This window comes from Astatotilapia calliptera, chromosome 7 (genome assembly GCF_964374335.1).
Source record: "Astatotilapia calliptera chromosome 7, fAstCal68.1, whole genome shotgun sequence".
NCBI lineage: Eukaryota > Metazoa > Chordata > Actinopteri > Cichliformes > Cichlidae > Astatotilapia > Astatotilapia calliptera.
Genome location: NC_137428.1, coordinates 11,721,726 through 11,740,355, shown reverse-complemented (window position 1 = coordinate 11,740,355; position 18,630 = coordinate 11,721,726). Strand labels below are relative to the sequence as shown.

The window sequence follows — 18,630 nt, the reverse complement described above, 5'->3', positions numbered from 1 at the left end:
TAAACGATCCAGAAAAAGGAAAACAAACTGCACAAATGAGCCCAGATTGTTGTCCGTTAGTTTTCTGGTGATCAATATAATCAAATACAAGAACTTCACAACAAGTAATTCCTTCTGTCAGTTTATTGAGACAGCCAGCAAATGCTGTGGTCAGAGCTGAAACTCCGATCCTTGTCTAAAAGTTTCTTTTCATTAACTCGTGACCACTTCACACAAACACACACAGGCCTACAATTAGTGTCAGGATTGTACATGTGCACCTGAAGCCTCTTGAGAAACTCTCACCATCTATCAGCACCTTTGCTGAATCAGTCCTTCAGCAGGGACCAGGCTTGTGGAAAGCTGCATGCAAGTAAAATAAAAACGTGTGGTGCCCCCTGGTGGCTGAAAAGACTACTAACGCCTAAAAATAATACAATAACTTATCTAAGAACAAGACACCACTGTTCAGCATGTGCAGAGGGCATGGTGGGCTTCCCCTAGCGGCTTCACGTTCTGCACATTTCTCATAATATCTCAGATTAATCTGCACTGAACAGTGCAATAACACTCATATAGTGATAGAGACTACAAGGTTTCAACAAGCAAGTAAAAATCCCACACATACAAAAATAATGCATTTCTAAAAGCAAAGCACATAGCGATTCTTTGGTTGCTCCTAACTGCTTTCAGTGCAAACATTGGTACACAGTTTACTGTATTTAGCTCATGCTAAATGTCAGGAAGTGCATTTGGTGTAAAACTGTGAGATCAGCTGTGAAGGCAGCTGCTGTGGTGATCCCTTATGACAAGAAAACAGTTGAAAGTAGCTTTTATAGTTGTCGTGTTGACAGTATCTTCAAGGGAGTATCCACAGTATTTCCTATTATTTGGTCCTTTGCATAAAAGTACATTTAGCAAAATACACCACTGTGTTTTGCTTTTTCGCTTCCAATACTCACTAAACTCACCTGTCATCGTTCCTAAAAATACAAGCTGTAAGTTCAAGCTGGAGGTTTTAAAAGCTGCAAAAATCAGTTTTTGATGTCGGCACAAAAAATGTTTCTTTGTAAAGTTAATTTAAACATCCAGCAAGCACACAGTGACATTAGCATCTATTTAGAATTGTGCCTTTAGAGGACTGTAAACATGGATGAGCATTTAAATCATGGATGTAGACAAGCATGTATTCAAAGTATTGATTCAAGCAGCTTTAAAGGCTAACTTTTCATGGACAATTGTTGGTTTTTGATATTTACTCCATTGAAGATACAGTCGCCAACTATGAATCCCAAACTGCATCTTACCACCAGGTGGCAGCAGTGAGAAGAAGAAGACCCCAGAGAGAAAACCATGAAAAATATTGCCAAGTGTACTGCCCATCTTTAGAATTGCTAGTGGCCTTTCTTAAATATTGATTGTAAATGCTCTATACATTTTCCTTTTAAAAAAAAACCTGCTTTACTGTAGGACAGTCTATTTGTAAAAACACAACAATTTAAAAATAATGTAAAACCTTTAAAAAGCAATTAAAACTGTAAACAGACTATGATGTTACAAGTCCATGGCATATGCTGGATCGATCCAGCCCACTTAAATCCCTGTGTATATGTATCACGATGAAGAGATATCAAATAAAGTGAAATTAAGGCTTCGCTGCGCTCAATTGTAATACCACTTTGAACCACAAGATGGTACAGCGAGTTAGTGTGTCATCCAATTATTCAAGCGAGAGTTAGCTCAACATTCACACTGAATTTGTGTTACTATCTTACTTGCCCACCTATTTTGGTAACTAGAAAAGCACAGGCCATGCTTTAAAAAAAGAAAAACATTAGATTAATCAGGAGTCAAATTGTAAGATAGCAACGCTAAAGATGCTGGTTGGGCTGGACTACTACTCTAAAATTTTCTTATAAAACGCTGCCACCTTGTGGCGAAAGTTCTAATTACATTTTAGAGGGTTTCTGCAAAAAATACCTTTGGCCTTCACCTGCAGCGTAACAGTTACATTCCCTTTGCTGTCTAATAAACTATTTAGCTGCTGTTTCAATTGCACGGATATTATGAAGATGCATTTCAAAGTGTGCACATCACAGAAGCATTGGCTTAATCAGTGAGAAAAGAGCTGCAGATACACTTTGGGATCACACAGGGGCACAGCAGTAAACATCGTGGGCCCCGCTGGAGATCCACTACTTTTCTCCTGCTGGGTTCCACACAACGCTAAAGATGGTGGCCTCCAATGACATCAAGAACCATCTCATCAACCTTGAAACACAGTTAGGACACTTCAGGTTGCAGCTTCTGAGGGGGGAAAAACAAAGAAATTATGTCATATGGATGAAGGAGTGCACCAAAATGCTAGACAATGAAGTCAGTGGAGATGGCGTTAACCTGTTCTTTCAGGGCCTGCATGGATGTGTACTCCATTTGATCCCTCTTCTTCCTGATCCAGTCGGGTTCATCGGGAATCAGGGCTGCCATAATAAACTTGATTAAGATCAGCACGTGCTGCAAAACACACGAAGATAAACATGTCAGGGGTATACACAGAAATGTGTTTGATTAGCTGTTTAGTTCTCTTCTTACCTCCCCAAAAACAGCCAACAGCAGGACGTTCGTGCTGCTCAGGCCGCCCTCGCGACACAGCTCTTGTAACCGTGGCGACAGCAGCAGCAACCAGCAGTTAGAAATAACAGAGACGAAACTCAAGACCTCGAAGGCAACCTGGGACACGAGACAACAACGTGAACTGTTTGCTCATAAACGGGACGAGCGTGACAAAGGTTCTGACCTGCTGACCTGCCACACGCCCATGTTAGCCACAGGAGGGGAGAAGGGCTTGCGGAAGAGGTTGCAGATCTTATAGGCGTCTGATCGGATCTCCGTTATGTTGTTGATGAGCAGCAGCACGGCCGTCAGAGGATACACGCAGGAGAAAAGACTCAAATACCCAAACTGCACCAGGAGCTCTATATATTCTGCAAACAGGCCCTGGGACACCACAGGAAGCTATCACTCTCAGTGTATTATAATCAAACTGTGTTTTATAATGTATTTATTGGCTTTATTCACTGATACTGGCCTGAAAAAATATTTTTAGTTGCTATTGGCCAGATTATATTTTAAATATTTCACCCTATCAGTGCATGCCTAATGTTTTCTATATCCTCACAGGAAAAACAGGCAGGGTTCTCTGGTTCCGGAATTTGTCCTCCTTAGGGTCATCTTCACTCTCTGTCCTGTGGGGGGCGCTGATGAATCTGTCCACCAGGAAAGGTATAACCACCTCTGTCACCTGGTTAACCAGCTGACTCACGATCAACAAAGACGCCAGGCGCTGAAGAAAGTAAAACAAGGAATATAATTCTGCCACCCTTTACTTCTTCCACTTTTCCACTGATTATCTAAAGGAGTTCCCCAGAGCTTCATATTAGGACCACTGCCCTTCTTTCTATATAGAATCATTTTTTTGCAGTTATAGCTTGCTTATCTCTTTCAGTTTATTTACACAGTTAAATGGGTCTGTTTAGCAGACACTGAAATAGCTGTACAGAATATATAATGTTCAACAGAAAGATTTTATTACAAAACAGGTGGGCGGAGTTAGAAACTCTAAATGAAATCTTTTGGCTTCTACCATAAAATGCGCAAGACGTAGGTTACCTTACGAAGCAGGGGCACATCCTGCTTGAAGAAGGCAATGTGGAAGAGCACGGCAAAATTGTTGAAGAAGGTGAACTGAAGGAAGAAAGGAGAACCTGTCAAAGAGGAATCCCTGTACTTTATAAGATAATGGTTCAAAAGGAGAGGAAAGCAGGAACTAACCACCAAAATCTTGGCTGTCAGATGGTTCTCGAAGGCGGACTCCTCTCTGTGGTTTTCTAGAGGGACGCAGTAAAAGCATTTCATTAAATGTGCAGGATTTCTATCCTAAAAATTGCCAACACACATACGGTTCAAATGAGAAACATCTCCACTGCATTAACAAACTCATGGGTCTGTATTCTCCTTGCAGTTCAGTCTCACTCACCATATTCAGTCAGACTCTGCGCCACGTTCCTGTAAACATTTCCTAGCATGTTTGTGTAAACGATGTGAAGCACTGAGGGTATGTAGAGCAAAGCCTGAGACAGCAGGGAGTTCCAGTCTTTGTGTAGCTGTTTCACCTGGGCCTCCCCCCAGTAGAAACACATCATACCGAGTACCACTAGCCCTGCAGGAGGAGGCGGGACAGGCATTTCATCTTTTACTGCTAAATCTTTGCAGAATCAGAGAAAATAGAGCAAAAAACATTTCTGCACCTACCTAGAAACAGCCCCACAACTGGGACCGACACCAGCACCATGCGCAGGTCTCTCTTCCATTCAGGGAAAAGAGGCTCCACGCGACCTGTAACGGGGTTTACGCCGAGGTCACCGTAGAAATTGGGCCGAGGCTCTGCAAAACGCTCTGCGAGGTTCATGGTCCCCCAGCGGTACGACAACGAGGAGCTCCGGCGTTTCCACAGCTCCATGAACACCGTGGACCAGATCATGCTGAACATCGCCTGAAGCATGTGGCCGCTGATCATCGGTCCTGAGTCATCATCATTAATTATGACCTTCGATCCCGAGACCGAATCCACCATTTCCTTCTTAACCTCACCTGTGATGACAGGAAGAGTTTTGTGTCCTGTCAGTGACATCCATACAGCGGGGCATCTCATGTTTAATAACTGGATTTAATCAGTCTGGAATCACTGGTCTTTGTGGGAGAAGATAGGACTTTAATGAAAAGGTGGGAAAAAGCCAACAACAGTCCTGCTTCAGACTGTTTCCAATTCATATAAGTTCACTTCTTCTTACAGAAAACATTTACTTTGAGCATTAGTTGTATTTTAAGTCAATTCGAGTCACTCCAGTGACAGTGAAGTAACAGGAAGTAACCTCGGGCAGAATCAGGCTCAGGGGGATGAGGGTAGGAACAGAAGACAATTCTGTGTAGGTGTTTTCTTCTTTGAAGCACAGTATTTTATACTGTATATGGTAAAACAGCATATTTCTTACCTGAAAACTACAATTTATGAAAACAACTAATAAAAATCACCATAAAACTTCCACAACTGGTTTCTGAAATAATTCTTAAAAAGTAAACTCTCATCTTGACATGTTTCTATTAAATATTAATACAAACTTCCAACAGAAGAAAGAAATGTAGTAAAAAGGGTCTCCCACTGTGCTTTGTGTTTAATTACTGGCCGTGGGAACTGCATACATAACTGTTTTGTCTGTGTTAGGTTCTCATGGTTGTCTAAGGAGCTTGAAAAGAAAGCAACTGGACTTCTTTAAGTTTCGTGAAGACGTTTCACAGCTCATCTAAGAGGCTTCTTCAGTTCTAAAACCAAATGGTAACATGACAGGGTGATGCACGGTTTCACAGCGACTTCACCCGAAACCGCTGCTGTTAATGACTCATGCCTTTTTTCACACCTTGGCTCCAGTGTCAAGTCACATGATTAATAGGTCAACAAACCTCTTAAGGGACAACGCCCACCTGGGCTTTGACTCTCCACCATTTGATTTTAGAACTGAAGAAACCTCTTTTATAGTAGATAAAGTCCTTTATTTCGGACAGTTTTTCTCTATTACTCAAAAAGAACAAATATATATCATATATTATAAGTGGCCCATTATATAAAGTAATAATTAGAGAATTAGAGAATTTGTAAAAAATGTTTGGAATCATGTATGCTTTTCGTTCCACTTCTCACGTGTACACCACTTTGTATTGGTCTTTCACGTGGAATTCCAATAAAACTGATTCATCTTGTGGCTGTAATGTGACAAAATGTGGGAAAGTTCAAGGGGGCCGAATACTTTTGCAAGCAACTGTATAAGCATGTTGTTTTTGAGTGCCAAATACATCATAAAGGCCATATGTGGATAAATCCACACACCTACCTGAGAAGTATGAGATGGCCAGGCCCAGTATTGCAGGTGTGAGCAAAGACCAGGTGTAGAAATCAAGGAAGCTGAAGTAAAACGCCACAGCGCTTCCAAAATAGTCATTGACTGAATCTAATAAGTTAGACAGAAATATCTGGTGTGAGCACATCCACGCAGCCATCGATTATGAATCTTAATACGTTCCAGGAGTGACAAATGCATGTAATGTAAGATTTTTACAGCTATTTGAATGAACAAAACTGCACGCAAGCTTAAAAGCAGTGTGTTGTATTTCCACCCACCAAGTGGCTGAGCCAGCTGATTTCCCGAGTACCAGGCTTCACCGAGGTCCTTCAGTTTTTTTCGGTTGTGGAGGGGAAACGTGTCCACAACAACACCGGCTGAGGAAAGCTTCTGCCCTGCAACATCACTCAGTGTCATCACATCGAATCTCTTCAACCCAGGATGACTTGAAGACTTAAAAATAATCATAATCCCTAAACTGTACATATAAGCACATCTGAGGGAAGCAGTTCAGATCAGCGAGAAACTTTGCCATTCATATGCCAGTCCCACAAACCAAAGAAGAATAACTGCACATAAAGCCGCAGCTAAAAGTAGGTCCTAAGCAAAAGTGATGTTCATTACAAATAGGGATGGGTACCGGTATCCGTACCGGTAGTAACATAAACGGTAGTAACCAGACCGAAAAGCAGCGCACATGCTTTATTTCGGTGCTTTTTTTTCCTGAGATGTCATACACTTTGAATTCTAGCCAATCTTTTTATGTTTCTGAGGATAGTAGGCGGGCCCAGGTACGTACGTTCTTTTAGAGCAGAGCTACAGATTAAAAATGCCCAAGGTGAAGCGGTCAAAAGTCTGGCTGTACTTCACAGCAAAATATGTAAACTCAGCAGCCTGCAACAAGTGCTTTAAGGTGATACTGTGATACTGTCAAAGGAGGTAACACCTCAAATCCGATGAAACACCTGGCGACGCATAGCGTTTTTTTTTTAAAAGCCAAAAAATGCGCCATATTTGATAGCTTGCTGCGAGACCTCACACCGAGCACATCTACTGCGGGTGGGTTGCCAGTTATCGGACCCTGCCAGTGTAGCAGAAATGATGAGGATGATGATGCAGCAGCAGCCGTTCTTCTCTGCGTGAGTAGCTTAATGTTGTTGGTGTGTAATTTACGTTGAGTAGGCTAACCACGTTATTACATTAATGCATGTAAGGTGAACTAGCAAACATCATCGTAGTTACATGCGGCTGTCTTCTTGTTTAATGGCAGATACTCCCTTCACCCTGGCCAAAAAGGCTAAAATGACCAAAGAAAAAGTGGAAAACAGTTAAACATGAGAGGTTTTTGGACAAAGTTTGTGTTTTTTCCATTGTTTAAGCACTGCTTCCAGCCAAGAGTGATACCATATATGCCCCATAGCTGCAGAAAAGGCTAACATTGTTATATTTTTACAAAAAAAACAGCTGAACATGAGAGGTTTTTGGACCAATTTTGTGTTCTCCATTCTTTAAGCACCGGTTTGAGCACCGTTTAAGCACCAACACCGTTTCAATAGTACCGGTTTGGCACCGGTATCGGATAAAACCTAAACGATACCCATCCCTAATTACAAACTAAACTAATTATTAGACCAGCCACAAATTAAGTCATGAAAGCCTTGAAAATCCATAAACCTTTGTAGGGTTGCAGCTGTATTAGCCCACAGCTGGAAGGGGGTCCTGGCAAACGCACCATGATGATAAATGACTTAAGAAAAATTACTAACACACACGTGGATGTTGTTTCTTCACACTGAAAACATGACAAAAGCACAAACCACACTCACAGATGTTGTCTCTTTTTTGCAGCATGCGGCTCTCAGGCAGGCCGGGTATCCTCAGGTCCCTCTGCACCCGCAGTCCATCCAGCTCATACTTCACTATGTACTGTCGCTCCGCCAGCGTGAGAAACACCTCCATGTTATCTGTCACACACATGAACAGAGATGCATTAAACAAACGCACATAGAGATTAATCTTTTTTTTCCTTGACCCCAGAAAGCATTTAAAGGTCAAATAGTGAAGATTTTAATGAAATCCCACATTTATTTTGTACAATACGTGAGTGCACAGTTTAACAAAGTTTTAAAGGTATTATAAAAGATCAATCTAAGCAGATACAGGAGATTTGTGCAAAAGGTCAAGCTCAGATTGTAACATCAGATGACCCTCGCTGTCATGCTAAAACATCCAAAAAATGCATTAGCTGGCCTTTTCACAATAAAGTGTTTTCTAATGGTTCAGTTGGTTCAAGTAGACTGGTGAATGTTTTTCCATTATCATCCTTTGAATCAGCATACTCAAAAATCAGTCGGAATCGCTTCAACGTTTACCCATGATGCTTTTCCTGACTTTCTGTCATCTGTTACAGCTTTGTCAAACTGAGGAACTGAAACTGCTTGCTGAAGTGAAAGAGCTACATCAAGACGCAACAGCAGACAAATGAGGATTATTTTGAGCTGTGCATCATGCAAAGCTACTGTAGTGGAATCCATGAAGAAAAATAAGGAGCTCAAATTGAGCACAGTAGTAAGAAGCTCACTCAACTGTTCGAATGCTCTTTGAACCCACACGAGTAATGAAAGAACACAGACTGGACTTTGTACTGTGAACACCTGCCAGAGTGTTTGTGCAAGTCATTTTATTATTTTTAGGAAGCTACTATTAGAGAGGAAATTCATGCAAAATAAATAATTGTGGATATTCCTAAATCGTTCTTGGATACAGTGCTCTAATAAGTCTCCCTAAGCTCTACAGGGTACTTCCTAATGTCTTGTTTAACCATGTAAAGTGTGCTCCCCCAAAGCTGCTCCACTGCACCTGAATCTTTAAAGTTGTCTCTGTCATTGTAGGAGAAGGCCTCCATGTCCCCGCTGCGGTAAGTCTTACAAAGACCCAACTCTTCAGCGGCTCGTAGTAACGTGCAGCGGGGGGCCGAGACCACGATGATATCACCGCTGGCGTCCTCACCCGGGTGGGCCAGTAATGCAGCACCTGTTCACAGTGAAGCAATGGTTAAACGGGGACAAAGAGCTGAAAAACCTTAAACATCCTTACACTCAGGAATGAGAGAATCAATTCAGTCTAAAACACGTGCAGTGCTGCGAAGAAGCATCTCCTCCCCATCCTGATAGCTTAATTTTTCCATATTTGTCACATTTACATATTTCAGATCATTAAGATAACCTGAGTCAATAAAAAATGCACTTTTTAAATTATGATTTTATTTATTAATAGAAAAAAATCTAAAAAATCTATTTTAAAAAAGTAAATCACAAATCATCTGTGATTAACCCCATTTCTTGGAAAGCCGAGTGATATGTTTGTAGCTTGAACCTATTCGCTGGAACGTTGAAGACAATATAATTACACAGCAAGCAAGACACGAAGTAGGCAAAGTTCTTCATGTTTCTCGTGCACGGGAGAGAACCGGACAAACGCCGTTCCTTCGCTTGACCCCAGTTGCTCTCGTCCGCTCCCCCGTAACACTGCTCTTTTATTGAGGTTACATGAATATGCATAGGTTCATTAACATATGACGTCTACATACAAACAAAGAGTACCTTGCCTGTGTGTGTGTGTGTGTGTGTGTGTGTGTGGGGTCAGAGTGTGACCCCATAAATAACTTCCCTAAACCTGCTGGTCTGGAAGTCCAACAGTTCATCTAAACAAAAGGCACTTGGCCTAAAACAGATAAAGCCACGTTTATCCTGCCATAAAACAATAAGACAAGGTACGACCTCTTCCCATGCTCCCAGGATGTAGGTGTGCATTCCAGTGTGGAATACACACCAAGCCTTTGCAGCCTGCTAAAGATCACACATCCTATCACTACACAATTGATTATACACCTCTAAGCATATATGGTTAAATATTTCTAAGCATAAATGACAATCAACAATACAAAACCTAACATTGAGTACACTTTCGCTAGCCACGCCCAGGCCTGCCAGACCTGTCGAATCAAGAAATAATTTAAATAGAACCTGTCTGACAAAGTGAAGGAGCTAAAAGATCTAAAAAAGCAACGCATCATGCAACGATCTAAATAAATAACTGAAAAACAATGGCACTGGAAAGGGTTACAGCAGGGGTAGGCAACTCCAGGCCTCGAGTGCCGGTGTCCTGGAGGTTTTAGATGTGTCTTTGATCCAACACAGCTGATTTAAAGGGCTAAATGACTACTCAGCATTTCTTGAAGTTCTCCAGAGGCCTGGTAATGAACTAATCATTTGATTCAGGTGTGTTAACCCAGGGTGCAATCTAAAACCTGCAGGACACCGGCACTCGAGGCCTGGAGTTGCCTACCCCTAGGTTACAGAGTCATTTCTAAGGCTTTGGGACTCCAGAGAACCACGGATATAAGAAACGTGGAACAGCGGTGAACCTTCCCAGGATTGACCAGCCAATCAAAATCACTCCAAGAGCACATCAACGACTCACAGGAGGTCACATAAGAGCCCTATACAAATATTTTAAGAACTGCAGGTCTCACTTGAATCAGTTAAGGTCAGAGTTCATGTTTCAACAAGAAGAAAGAGACTTGGCAAAAATTGCATCCATGCTAGTGTTGACCACGAAGAAGACAAAGGCTCGTCTCACATTTGCCAAAAAAAAAAAACTCTTGATGATTCCCAAATATTTTAGGGAAATATTCTGTGGACTGATTAGACAAAAGCAGAACTTTAAGGGGCTTTTTGAAGATTGCTGAAGGAATTTTTGTCCCAATCTGAAAGATTTATCGCAAATGCTGTTGAAGTTCTTGCTGCCAAAGGTGGCACAACCAGTTACTGGGTTTAGAGGGCAGTTCCTTTTTACACAAGGCCACTTTTTTCCTTTAATAAATGAATTTAGAAATTGCACTTTGTACTTACTCAGGCCATCCTTGTCTAATAATAAAACTGTTTTTTCTCGCTGCACCATAAAGCACGAATGTTCATCCTTTCATACAGATTTCCCCAACCTTTCCCAACTTTGTGGTCCCTGCTAGAATTTCAGTAAGGTGTTATGTGGAGATGAGTTTGTCTAGTTTGCATAGCATTGCTTCAACACAAAACACTGCAAAGAGTCGTGGACAGAGCAGTTTTTATCCATTCGTCCAAACATCTTTAGTTGCCATAACAATGATAACAAAGTGAAAGAACATAAATATTATTATCTTAAAGAGTAGTTTCTTTGTGTCTGTGTGTTTATCTGATATGACATGTGGTTTATGGCTGGCATATGCTTTCTGTGCAGCCATGTCAGACATTTTCATAGGAGTCATTTAAATGCATTTATCTGACATGTAGCTTGGAAATGCAAATTCAATCAAATGTTTAAAGAGTAGCAATGTTTCCTGGAAATGATTCTCCTATTACGTTCATTCCTGGCACAAGAGAAATCCTCATAAATGTTTGATCCGCATGCTTTTTCTTTGAAAGCGAGTTTCCAATCGATGCAGAAACTGAAGTGAGCTCTGTGCTGTTGCTGATATCTGAGCCCTCACCTCCATCTTTCTGAGGAGCTCCAATCACCTTGATGAGCCAGCGCTTCGTCTCGGGGCCGACTTTCCCGCCAAGCTTCACCAGAACCAGCGGCTCCACCCGCTCTGAGAAGCAGCAGGGGCAGCTCACTTTGGTCCAGCCGGATCCAGCAGACGGTTTGCTCAGCAACTTTCCTCCTTTTTCATCTTTAGCCTCCAGCTGTTTGGCTGAATCACCGCAGCCCCCAGCTCCACCTTCATCAGCGCCTGCCTTACTCATGATAAGACTGGACACAAATGACAATAAAACGGTATGTTAACTGGTGCTCTTACCCTCAGTGCTAACATCGCCACCTTATTCCCCTTATTTAGTCACACTAGCTTCGTGGCTCAAGGGTCAGCAGTGACAACTGTGACAGACTGTTCACGGTCTCCAGAGGTAAAGAAGACTGATCATGGTGATCGCCACAAAATTAACCGTACCCAGAGGATAAATGCCTAATGACTGTATAACAAAAACCGCCAGCAGGCTAAAGTTTCAGCATGTGCATCCTGTAAAGATCACAAGGCTGTGGTTAGCTATAGACAGCTCACAGACACTGATCCTCAACTTTTCATTTAAGGTCAAAAAGTTATTTTTCAGATTTAATTGGTGACTAAATACACACACAACTAATGACAGTTGTATCAACCTCAGCTATACTTGTGTGTTAACACTGTCACTGTGAGCAGACTAGCCTTACTGACCACTCAAAACACTTTAGAGACTACACAAGTCACATTTAACCACACATACATACAGAACTTTATTTACCTCATATTCATGGGCACTTTAGAATTATAATTAACACCATACATATATCTGGACAGTGGGAGAAAGCCAGAACACACAGTGGAAATTCACAACAGTGGGAAGGAAAAACACCCTTTTAACAGGAAGAAGGGGAGGAAGACAGGACCAAAAGCATACTGTGGAAGAGAACCAGAGATGAATAATAACTAATGATTAAATGCAGAGTGTGTGTGTATACCCATATAATACGTGGAGAAAAAAAAGGTGAGTGAAGAAGAAACACTCAGTGCATCATGGGAAACCCCCAGAAGCCCCAGCAGCCTAGGCTTATTGCAGTGTAACTAAGGGAGGATTCAGAGTCACCTGATCCAGCCCTACAGTGACAAATGCTTCAGGAAATCATTCCTACCATTCACTTTAAAACTGAATCATAACTCTTGTTTCTGTGACAGGTGAACATACCTGTGAGACATGAGACTGCACACAAATATCATCCTGCAGCTGTAGCACATTACTTCCCTCCTGTGATCAATAAAGTATCTAACTAAACATATACTTCAAAAGTAGCATAAATAAAGTTAAATGCAGCGGTTTTTATAATGCAGGACAAGATGGAGGCGTGTTATTTATCATATTAAGTGACTCCACTGAGACCTTTTACAACGCATTATTTACACCATGAGTACAATAATATAACAGCTTATTTATTGCTAGCGTATGTTTATGCATCAGCTATTACATTATGGTAACTACCAGGCAAGCAAGGGAGGTTTTAGATTTGCATGTGAGGCTCACCACGTCATTTTGCAGACATCTGCATGCTTTGGCTGTCATTTCAGTTACTTGGTGAACTCTTAAAATACGAACTTCCTACAAATGCTGCAGTTTCTTGGGTGGAAGCTGTGGTTATATCAGCTCTAACAACGTTTAAAGAAAAATAGCTTCTTCTATTTTCACTGTATCTGCACTTGAACACACACTGACCAAGAGATACGCTTAGTGAGGACGTAACTGAAAGCAGTAGAGCACTTCCTGTGACTGAGTTATGTTTGTGCAGGCGGGGAAAGTGACAGAGGAGCATTCAGCGGTAAAACAGAGGATGAGTCAGGAAAATACAGCACCTGGCAGGGCGGGGATGATGAGGTTCTGGTCTCCAGTCCTAAAGCAGTAGCCCCTCCAAACTCCTGTTTCAGCACACACACAAACACACACACACACACAACAGTGGACATGAAGGCAACAACTGATGAGCTGTTGTGAAAAAGAGCAGCACACTCTCAGCCTTGCACACACTTACCCAGCCTCAGCTTCAGGTTCCTTCCAGCTTCCTGTCTATTAATTTTTAGGTGTGTGTGTCTGAATCTATTGCAGGAATGCGGAGAAACTTCCCAGAGGCCACAGGGTGTGGAGGGTTGTTTGGTTTCTATTCAGGCTCCTCCCTCCTGTCTGCTCACTGTTACACTGCTGCAGCCGCACCCCAAGGTCCTACTGCACCTCTGCTGCTGTGTTAAAAACAGACAAACCTACAGATGTTCAGACGGTTTGGGGGTTGAAGCTAACCTATAGCGCTGGCTTTGAATATTCCAAAGAATAAAGTCTTGAAAAAGAAATGCGTGAGTAAATCTGTGAAAACACAGAAACAGGATCTTATGCAACAGAAACACGAGGCACACAGAAGTGTACACAGTAGGCTGCTGACACAAAGATTTTGTTGTTGTCCTCCTACAACACCAGAACCATAACATTGAAGACACAGAGCATGCGTGGGTAAGGTTTTAATGCAAATTTGGAGCCAATCAGATTCTCTCAACCTGGATCAGTCAATTCAATTCAGTATAGCGCCAAATCACAACAGCAGTCACCTCCAGGTGCTTTATATTGCAAGGTAAAGACCCTGCAATGATACAGAGAACCCCAACAATCACTTTAGCATTGGGGTAAGTGGGAAGGAAAAAGTCCTTTTTAACAGGAAGAAACCTCCCAGAATCAGGCTCAGGGAGGGCGAGCCACCTGCTGCCACTTGTGGGCGAGGGGAGGGAGACAGGTTAAAAGACTCTGTGGAAGGAAAACCAGAGATTAAGTGATCTAAGTTGGCAAACCAGCCTTTAGTCAAGACCCCAGATCAATGAGGTGAAAGTGAAAGTCTAACTAAGGAAACATTAAGACTGAAGGCTTCATTTTGAGGTCAAAAGCTACTCTCTCATCCTTCAAATGGAAATTATATTCTGTGAAATATTGTGATTGCAGCGGTGGACTGGGGCTACCTGCATTTTACTAATGGTGTTCTTGTAAAACAGGGAAGAGATTATCAGCAGATTAATCGGTAACCAATAGCTACAGAGTAGCAAAGATTAGTTAAAATGATCTCCACTGATCAAACAAACAATAAAAAGCTGCTTACGCACAACGATGCTACTCGAATTAGATTGTTATTAGGTTATAACATGGTGCAAACAGTCCGTAAGTGTTAATAATTATGGCTTATATTGGCGTGACTGTCCCTGTGACAGATGGGCAACCTGTTTAGAGTGTACATGTTCCTGAGAGCCTCAGTGCACAGGACACAACCATGAACTGTGAGCTGCTGTCGAGTATCTGTTTTCTTTCATAAAACACCTTTTTTTTAAAAAATAAATAAATTAGGGCAGAAATAACCCTGCACACCCTGCTTCTTGTGTTCAAATTAATCCACACATGCAGTGAATACACGGTCATTTTATTAGGTACACACTGACAGTATTAGATTGGATGCCTTTTTCTTCAGTCTTCCTGGTATATAACAACTAAGGCATGATGATCACACAGTCGCTGCAGATTTGTTGGTTTCACACCCCTAATGTGAACCTCCTGTTCCACCATGTCTTTAAGGTGCTCTGTTTGATTGATGTATGTTGACTGTCGAGGCCATTTGAGTGCAGTGAACTGCTTATCGTGTTCAGAAAAGTAGTTGCTTAATGATTAAACTAGATGATTAAATAATTTATAGGAAGTTGTTTGGCCCCAAAGTGTACCAAAAAAACATTACTACACCACCACCCTAAAACTTTAAGACAGAAAGGATCCGTTTTTTCATGTTGTTAACGCCACATTCTGTCCGAATTTGTGTCTGAAAGTGTTGCAATAGAAATCGTGACTCATCACACAGCGCAAAGTTTTTTCACCCTTTTGGTGTACAGCTTTTGTGAGCCTCTGAATTACAACCACAGTTTCCTGTTCACAGCTGACCGGAGGAACAGAAAGACTGCGTGCTGTTCTGCTTCAGGGCTTGATGTGTTGTGCATTCGGAGATGCTCGCCTGCAAACCTTGGCTGTAAGGACTTTGAGTTACTTTTGCTTTTCTTTTAGCTCAAAGGGATCCAGATATTTTACTGTGACCGCTGACATGAACAACCACGTCACATTGAAAGTCTTTTGAACCCCCCCAAAACATCTCTACATTCAGAGGCAAAGCAACACCTCAGTTTTTAAAATATAAGATTAAAAGATTCAAATACTCCACCCTTCATCTCTTACAATGTAATTTAAAGTCATCATCCATCATCACGCATCACGGTTGCAGAATGGAAGCCACCACAATCAGCGAATAAAAATAAAAAACTGGACAGGCCAACATCAGAAATATACAGATATTTATTTACAAATACCTTTGCATTTGCATGGACTTAAAAATTCCAAAACAAAAGTTAAGACATGAAAGTAAACAAATTTAGGAATTTTTTTTTTTGCTGCAAAATTTAGCACAAGAGAAAAATTTCACAAGTTAGAATCATATTTGCTGTTTTTCCATTCTTACCATATAAATATACATAAATAAGATCGGTTTTTTTTTTTTTTAAATTTAACTCCAAAAAGTGGAATCATTTCACTTTGCCTAGCAGCATCATGTCTTATCATTATTATTAGAACCATCAGCATAACAGACATTAAAAACATTCTTTAGGTTCTTTTTGATGAGTTAATGCTTTCTGCACAAAGTCTTGAACATTCATAATCATCATAATCACAGCTAAAGATCAACAGATATTTGTAGACAATGACACATTTTGGTGCTAAATCAGTTAATAAATCCACTCATCTCGTCATAGTGGAAACATTTTGGGGTCCCTCAGCCCTCTTTAGGTTTACACTTCACTGTTATTGCTGCAGAGAATTTGTATAAAAATAAATGAAACAATTATTTATTTATTTTTAAAAAAAGAGGAGTATAAATGGTGTTAAGGTTCTGCATTACAAATCTTCTTGAATGGTTAAAACTCAGATGGATTAGATTACATACAGCTGTATGTACACTTTTATAAGTGGAAGTATTTATTCAAGCTAGAAAAGTAGATAAAAAATAAATTTCCTGCAGCAGCAGTATGTTCTTACTGTTCTTCAGTTATTCATGTAAAGAGTGCGAATTAAGTTTGTTCTACTTCACTTATCGGCGTTGTCGGGCATTTTTCAGGAGACATTTTGCGGATCCACCAGTCAGTGTCAAGACTTCCTGCTGTAAAGTCAGATTTGTTGATTTATCGTCATCCTAGGGAGGGTCTGCAGGGCCAAAATAAACCACCGACTTTAAAGTCGTCCTATTATGCTTTTCCTAATTTTCTGTAATATTTGTGCCGTTACAGAGGTTCGTACCCATGTGCAAGTGATCCATGAGACAGAAGCTCAGGCTTCAAACTACCCTAAACATTCAAGTTTCAGATAGCTTTCCTTTACTCCTGGCTCTGTATGATGTCATAGAGAGCAGATATCCCTTATATATATTCAACTAAGGAACACAGCTCTGAGAGGCATCCAATCAGAAGAAAGTTGGCTTTAAGAGGAGGGGATAAGAGAGCTAAGATGGTTTGTTAGTATAATGTAAATAAGCATTAGTTTGACGTGTGAGTCATGCCAAGCTACACTTGAAACATGGTGTTAGAAGTTGCATTATAGGTCCCCTTTAAAAGGAAGTAATCTCTATGTCAAGATTACTTTTAGAAAATAACACTTCCAAAAATCTGTGACCTTTGACCCCAAGATCCCCACAGCAGGAAATCAGACAGCCTGGCTTCATGCCTTCAGATTTGTCCCCCGTCACCCTGACAACCACACTCACTCTCTAACATATAGTCAACCTGACAAAATGAAGACTGTGCGATTAAAGAATCTCCTCTACTGTACAAAGCTTCATACAAAATATTATTTTTACATCTTTGTTGAATTATTAATGAGGAAAAAAATAAAAAGATGGAAATATTACAGACTTGCAAAAATATATCTCCACAGGGGTTTCAGACATTCTGAACTCTGCTTTTACATCACATTAACAGTACATGGAATTAGCCTCCTACAGTATAAACTCACTCCTGCAGATTTGGTGATAATAAGTTAAACGTATCTCAGCAAAAACAAATGTGAAACTGAAGGTTTTCCAGGCACGGCTGCTTCTTAAATCAAGCGAACCCAAATGTGGTGGAGGGAACTTTTGTGATTTGTTAGCAGCGCAACAGTTTATAGCAGCGTAGCAGAGAAAAGTGACAGTGACGAGGAATATGTAAGCTGTAGATGATGCGAAGGCGGGAAGAAGCCTTTTTCCTCAGTAGATTAAATAGTTAGCGTACTCTCTCTCAATCTCTGTCACACTTTCTCTCTCACATGCACTCTTTCTAATCATCTCTCACCCCCTCCGCTCCACCCGTCTTCAACATTCACCTACCATCTATCACTTCCTGTTACCTCTTGAACAGTGTGCGTTTGTGAGCTGTGTGAGCATTGTGCTGTCAGATTAGTAATTTTAATCACAGTTGTCCCCCTGTATGATTTTAGACTAAAAGATTAAATCTAATTCAAATTGACCACATGCATCACAAAAGAGATTTTTCTCTCCACGGCCCCCTCCCAGCTGTATGCGGCGACATTCTGAGTGGTGATCAGGTGATAGGTTGGTGTTGGTAAAGCACAGGGGGCAGATTTCTTAAATGAAAACAGAAGAAGAAGTAGAAGGAAAAAATGGCACTGAAAGCCCTCACATCTTAGTGGAAATGATCACAGTGAGTAAATAGTGCAGGCAGGTTGACACACACCCAGGTGACTGAGCTTAAGGTAATATTGTGGTGCTGGTTAATGTGTTACACAGAGTATTAATGGACTGGATGCAGTGGCCCTGAAGTTCCTCCTAGTCTGTGGAAGTTATATGGCTGCAGAGATGTAAATAAGGAGTTGGGATGGTTGGAGAAGGCAGGCTGGGGGCTAAAAGAGGGTGGTTGACAAGTCCTGTGGCCCTTCGGGGGAGCCGTTTCCATGTCAGAATTTTTCATCAGGGATGGTTGTGTTGAAGGGGTGGTCCCAGAATGTGGTGGTGATCCCGAAACCTGGTGAGAAAAATAAAGATCCCCATCAGAAAAAGAAAGAAAAAACAAAACCATATT

General features: G+C 41.2%; 2 protein-coding genes across 3 annotated transcripts in view; both read right to left on the bottom strand.

Moving 5' to 3' along the window:
• Nucleotides 1-108: 108 nt before the first annotated feature.
• On the bottom strand, nucleotides 109-13,747 carry ano10b (anoctamin 10b). Its single transcript, XM_026172929.2, has 16 exons — nucleotides 13,527-13,747; nucleotides 13,351-13,413; nucleotides 11,461-11,723; nucleotides 8,793-8,966; nucleotides 7,760-7,897; nucleotides 6,212-6,328; nucleotides 5,925-6,041; nucleotides 4,291-4,629; nucleotides 4,016-4,198; nucleotides 3,811-3,866; nucleotides 3,649-3,723; nucleotides 3,158-3,322; nucleotides 2,785-2,976; nucleotides 2,572-2,709; nucleotides 2,377-2,493; nucleotides 109-2,286 (listed from the first exon to the last, which is right to left on the bottom strand). The coding sequence occupies exons 3-16, from the start codon at nucleotides 11,714-11,716 to the stop codon at nucleotides 2,263-2,265; spliced, it is 2,091 nt and encodes a 696-aa protein (XP_026028714.1). The 5' UTR covers nucleotides 11,717-11,723; nucleotides 13,351-13,413; nucleotides 13,527-13,747; the 3' UTR covers nucleotides 109-2,262.
• Nucleotides 13,748-17,835: 4,088 nt separating this feature from the next.
• Nucleotides 17,836-18,630, bottom strand: part of fa2h (fatty acid 2-hydroxylase) — a 38,210-nt gene continuing 37,415 nt past the window's right edge. For both annotated transcript variants that reach the window (XM_080303448.1, XM_026172931.2), the window contains exon 7: nucleotides 17,836-18,573. In XM_080303448.1, the coding sequence (XP_080159574.1) occupies nucleotides 18,506-18,573 (68 nt within the window). In that variant the 3' untranslated portion in view covers nucleotides 17,836-18,505. The remainder of the gene's footprint in view (nucleotides 18,574-18,630) is intronic.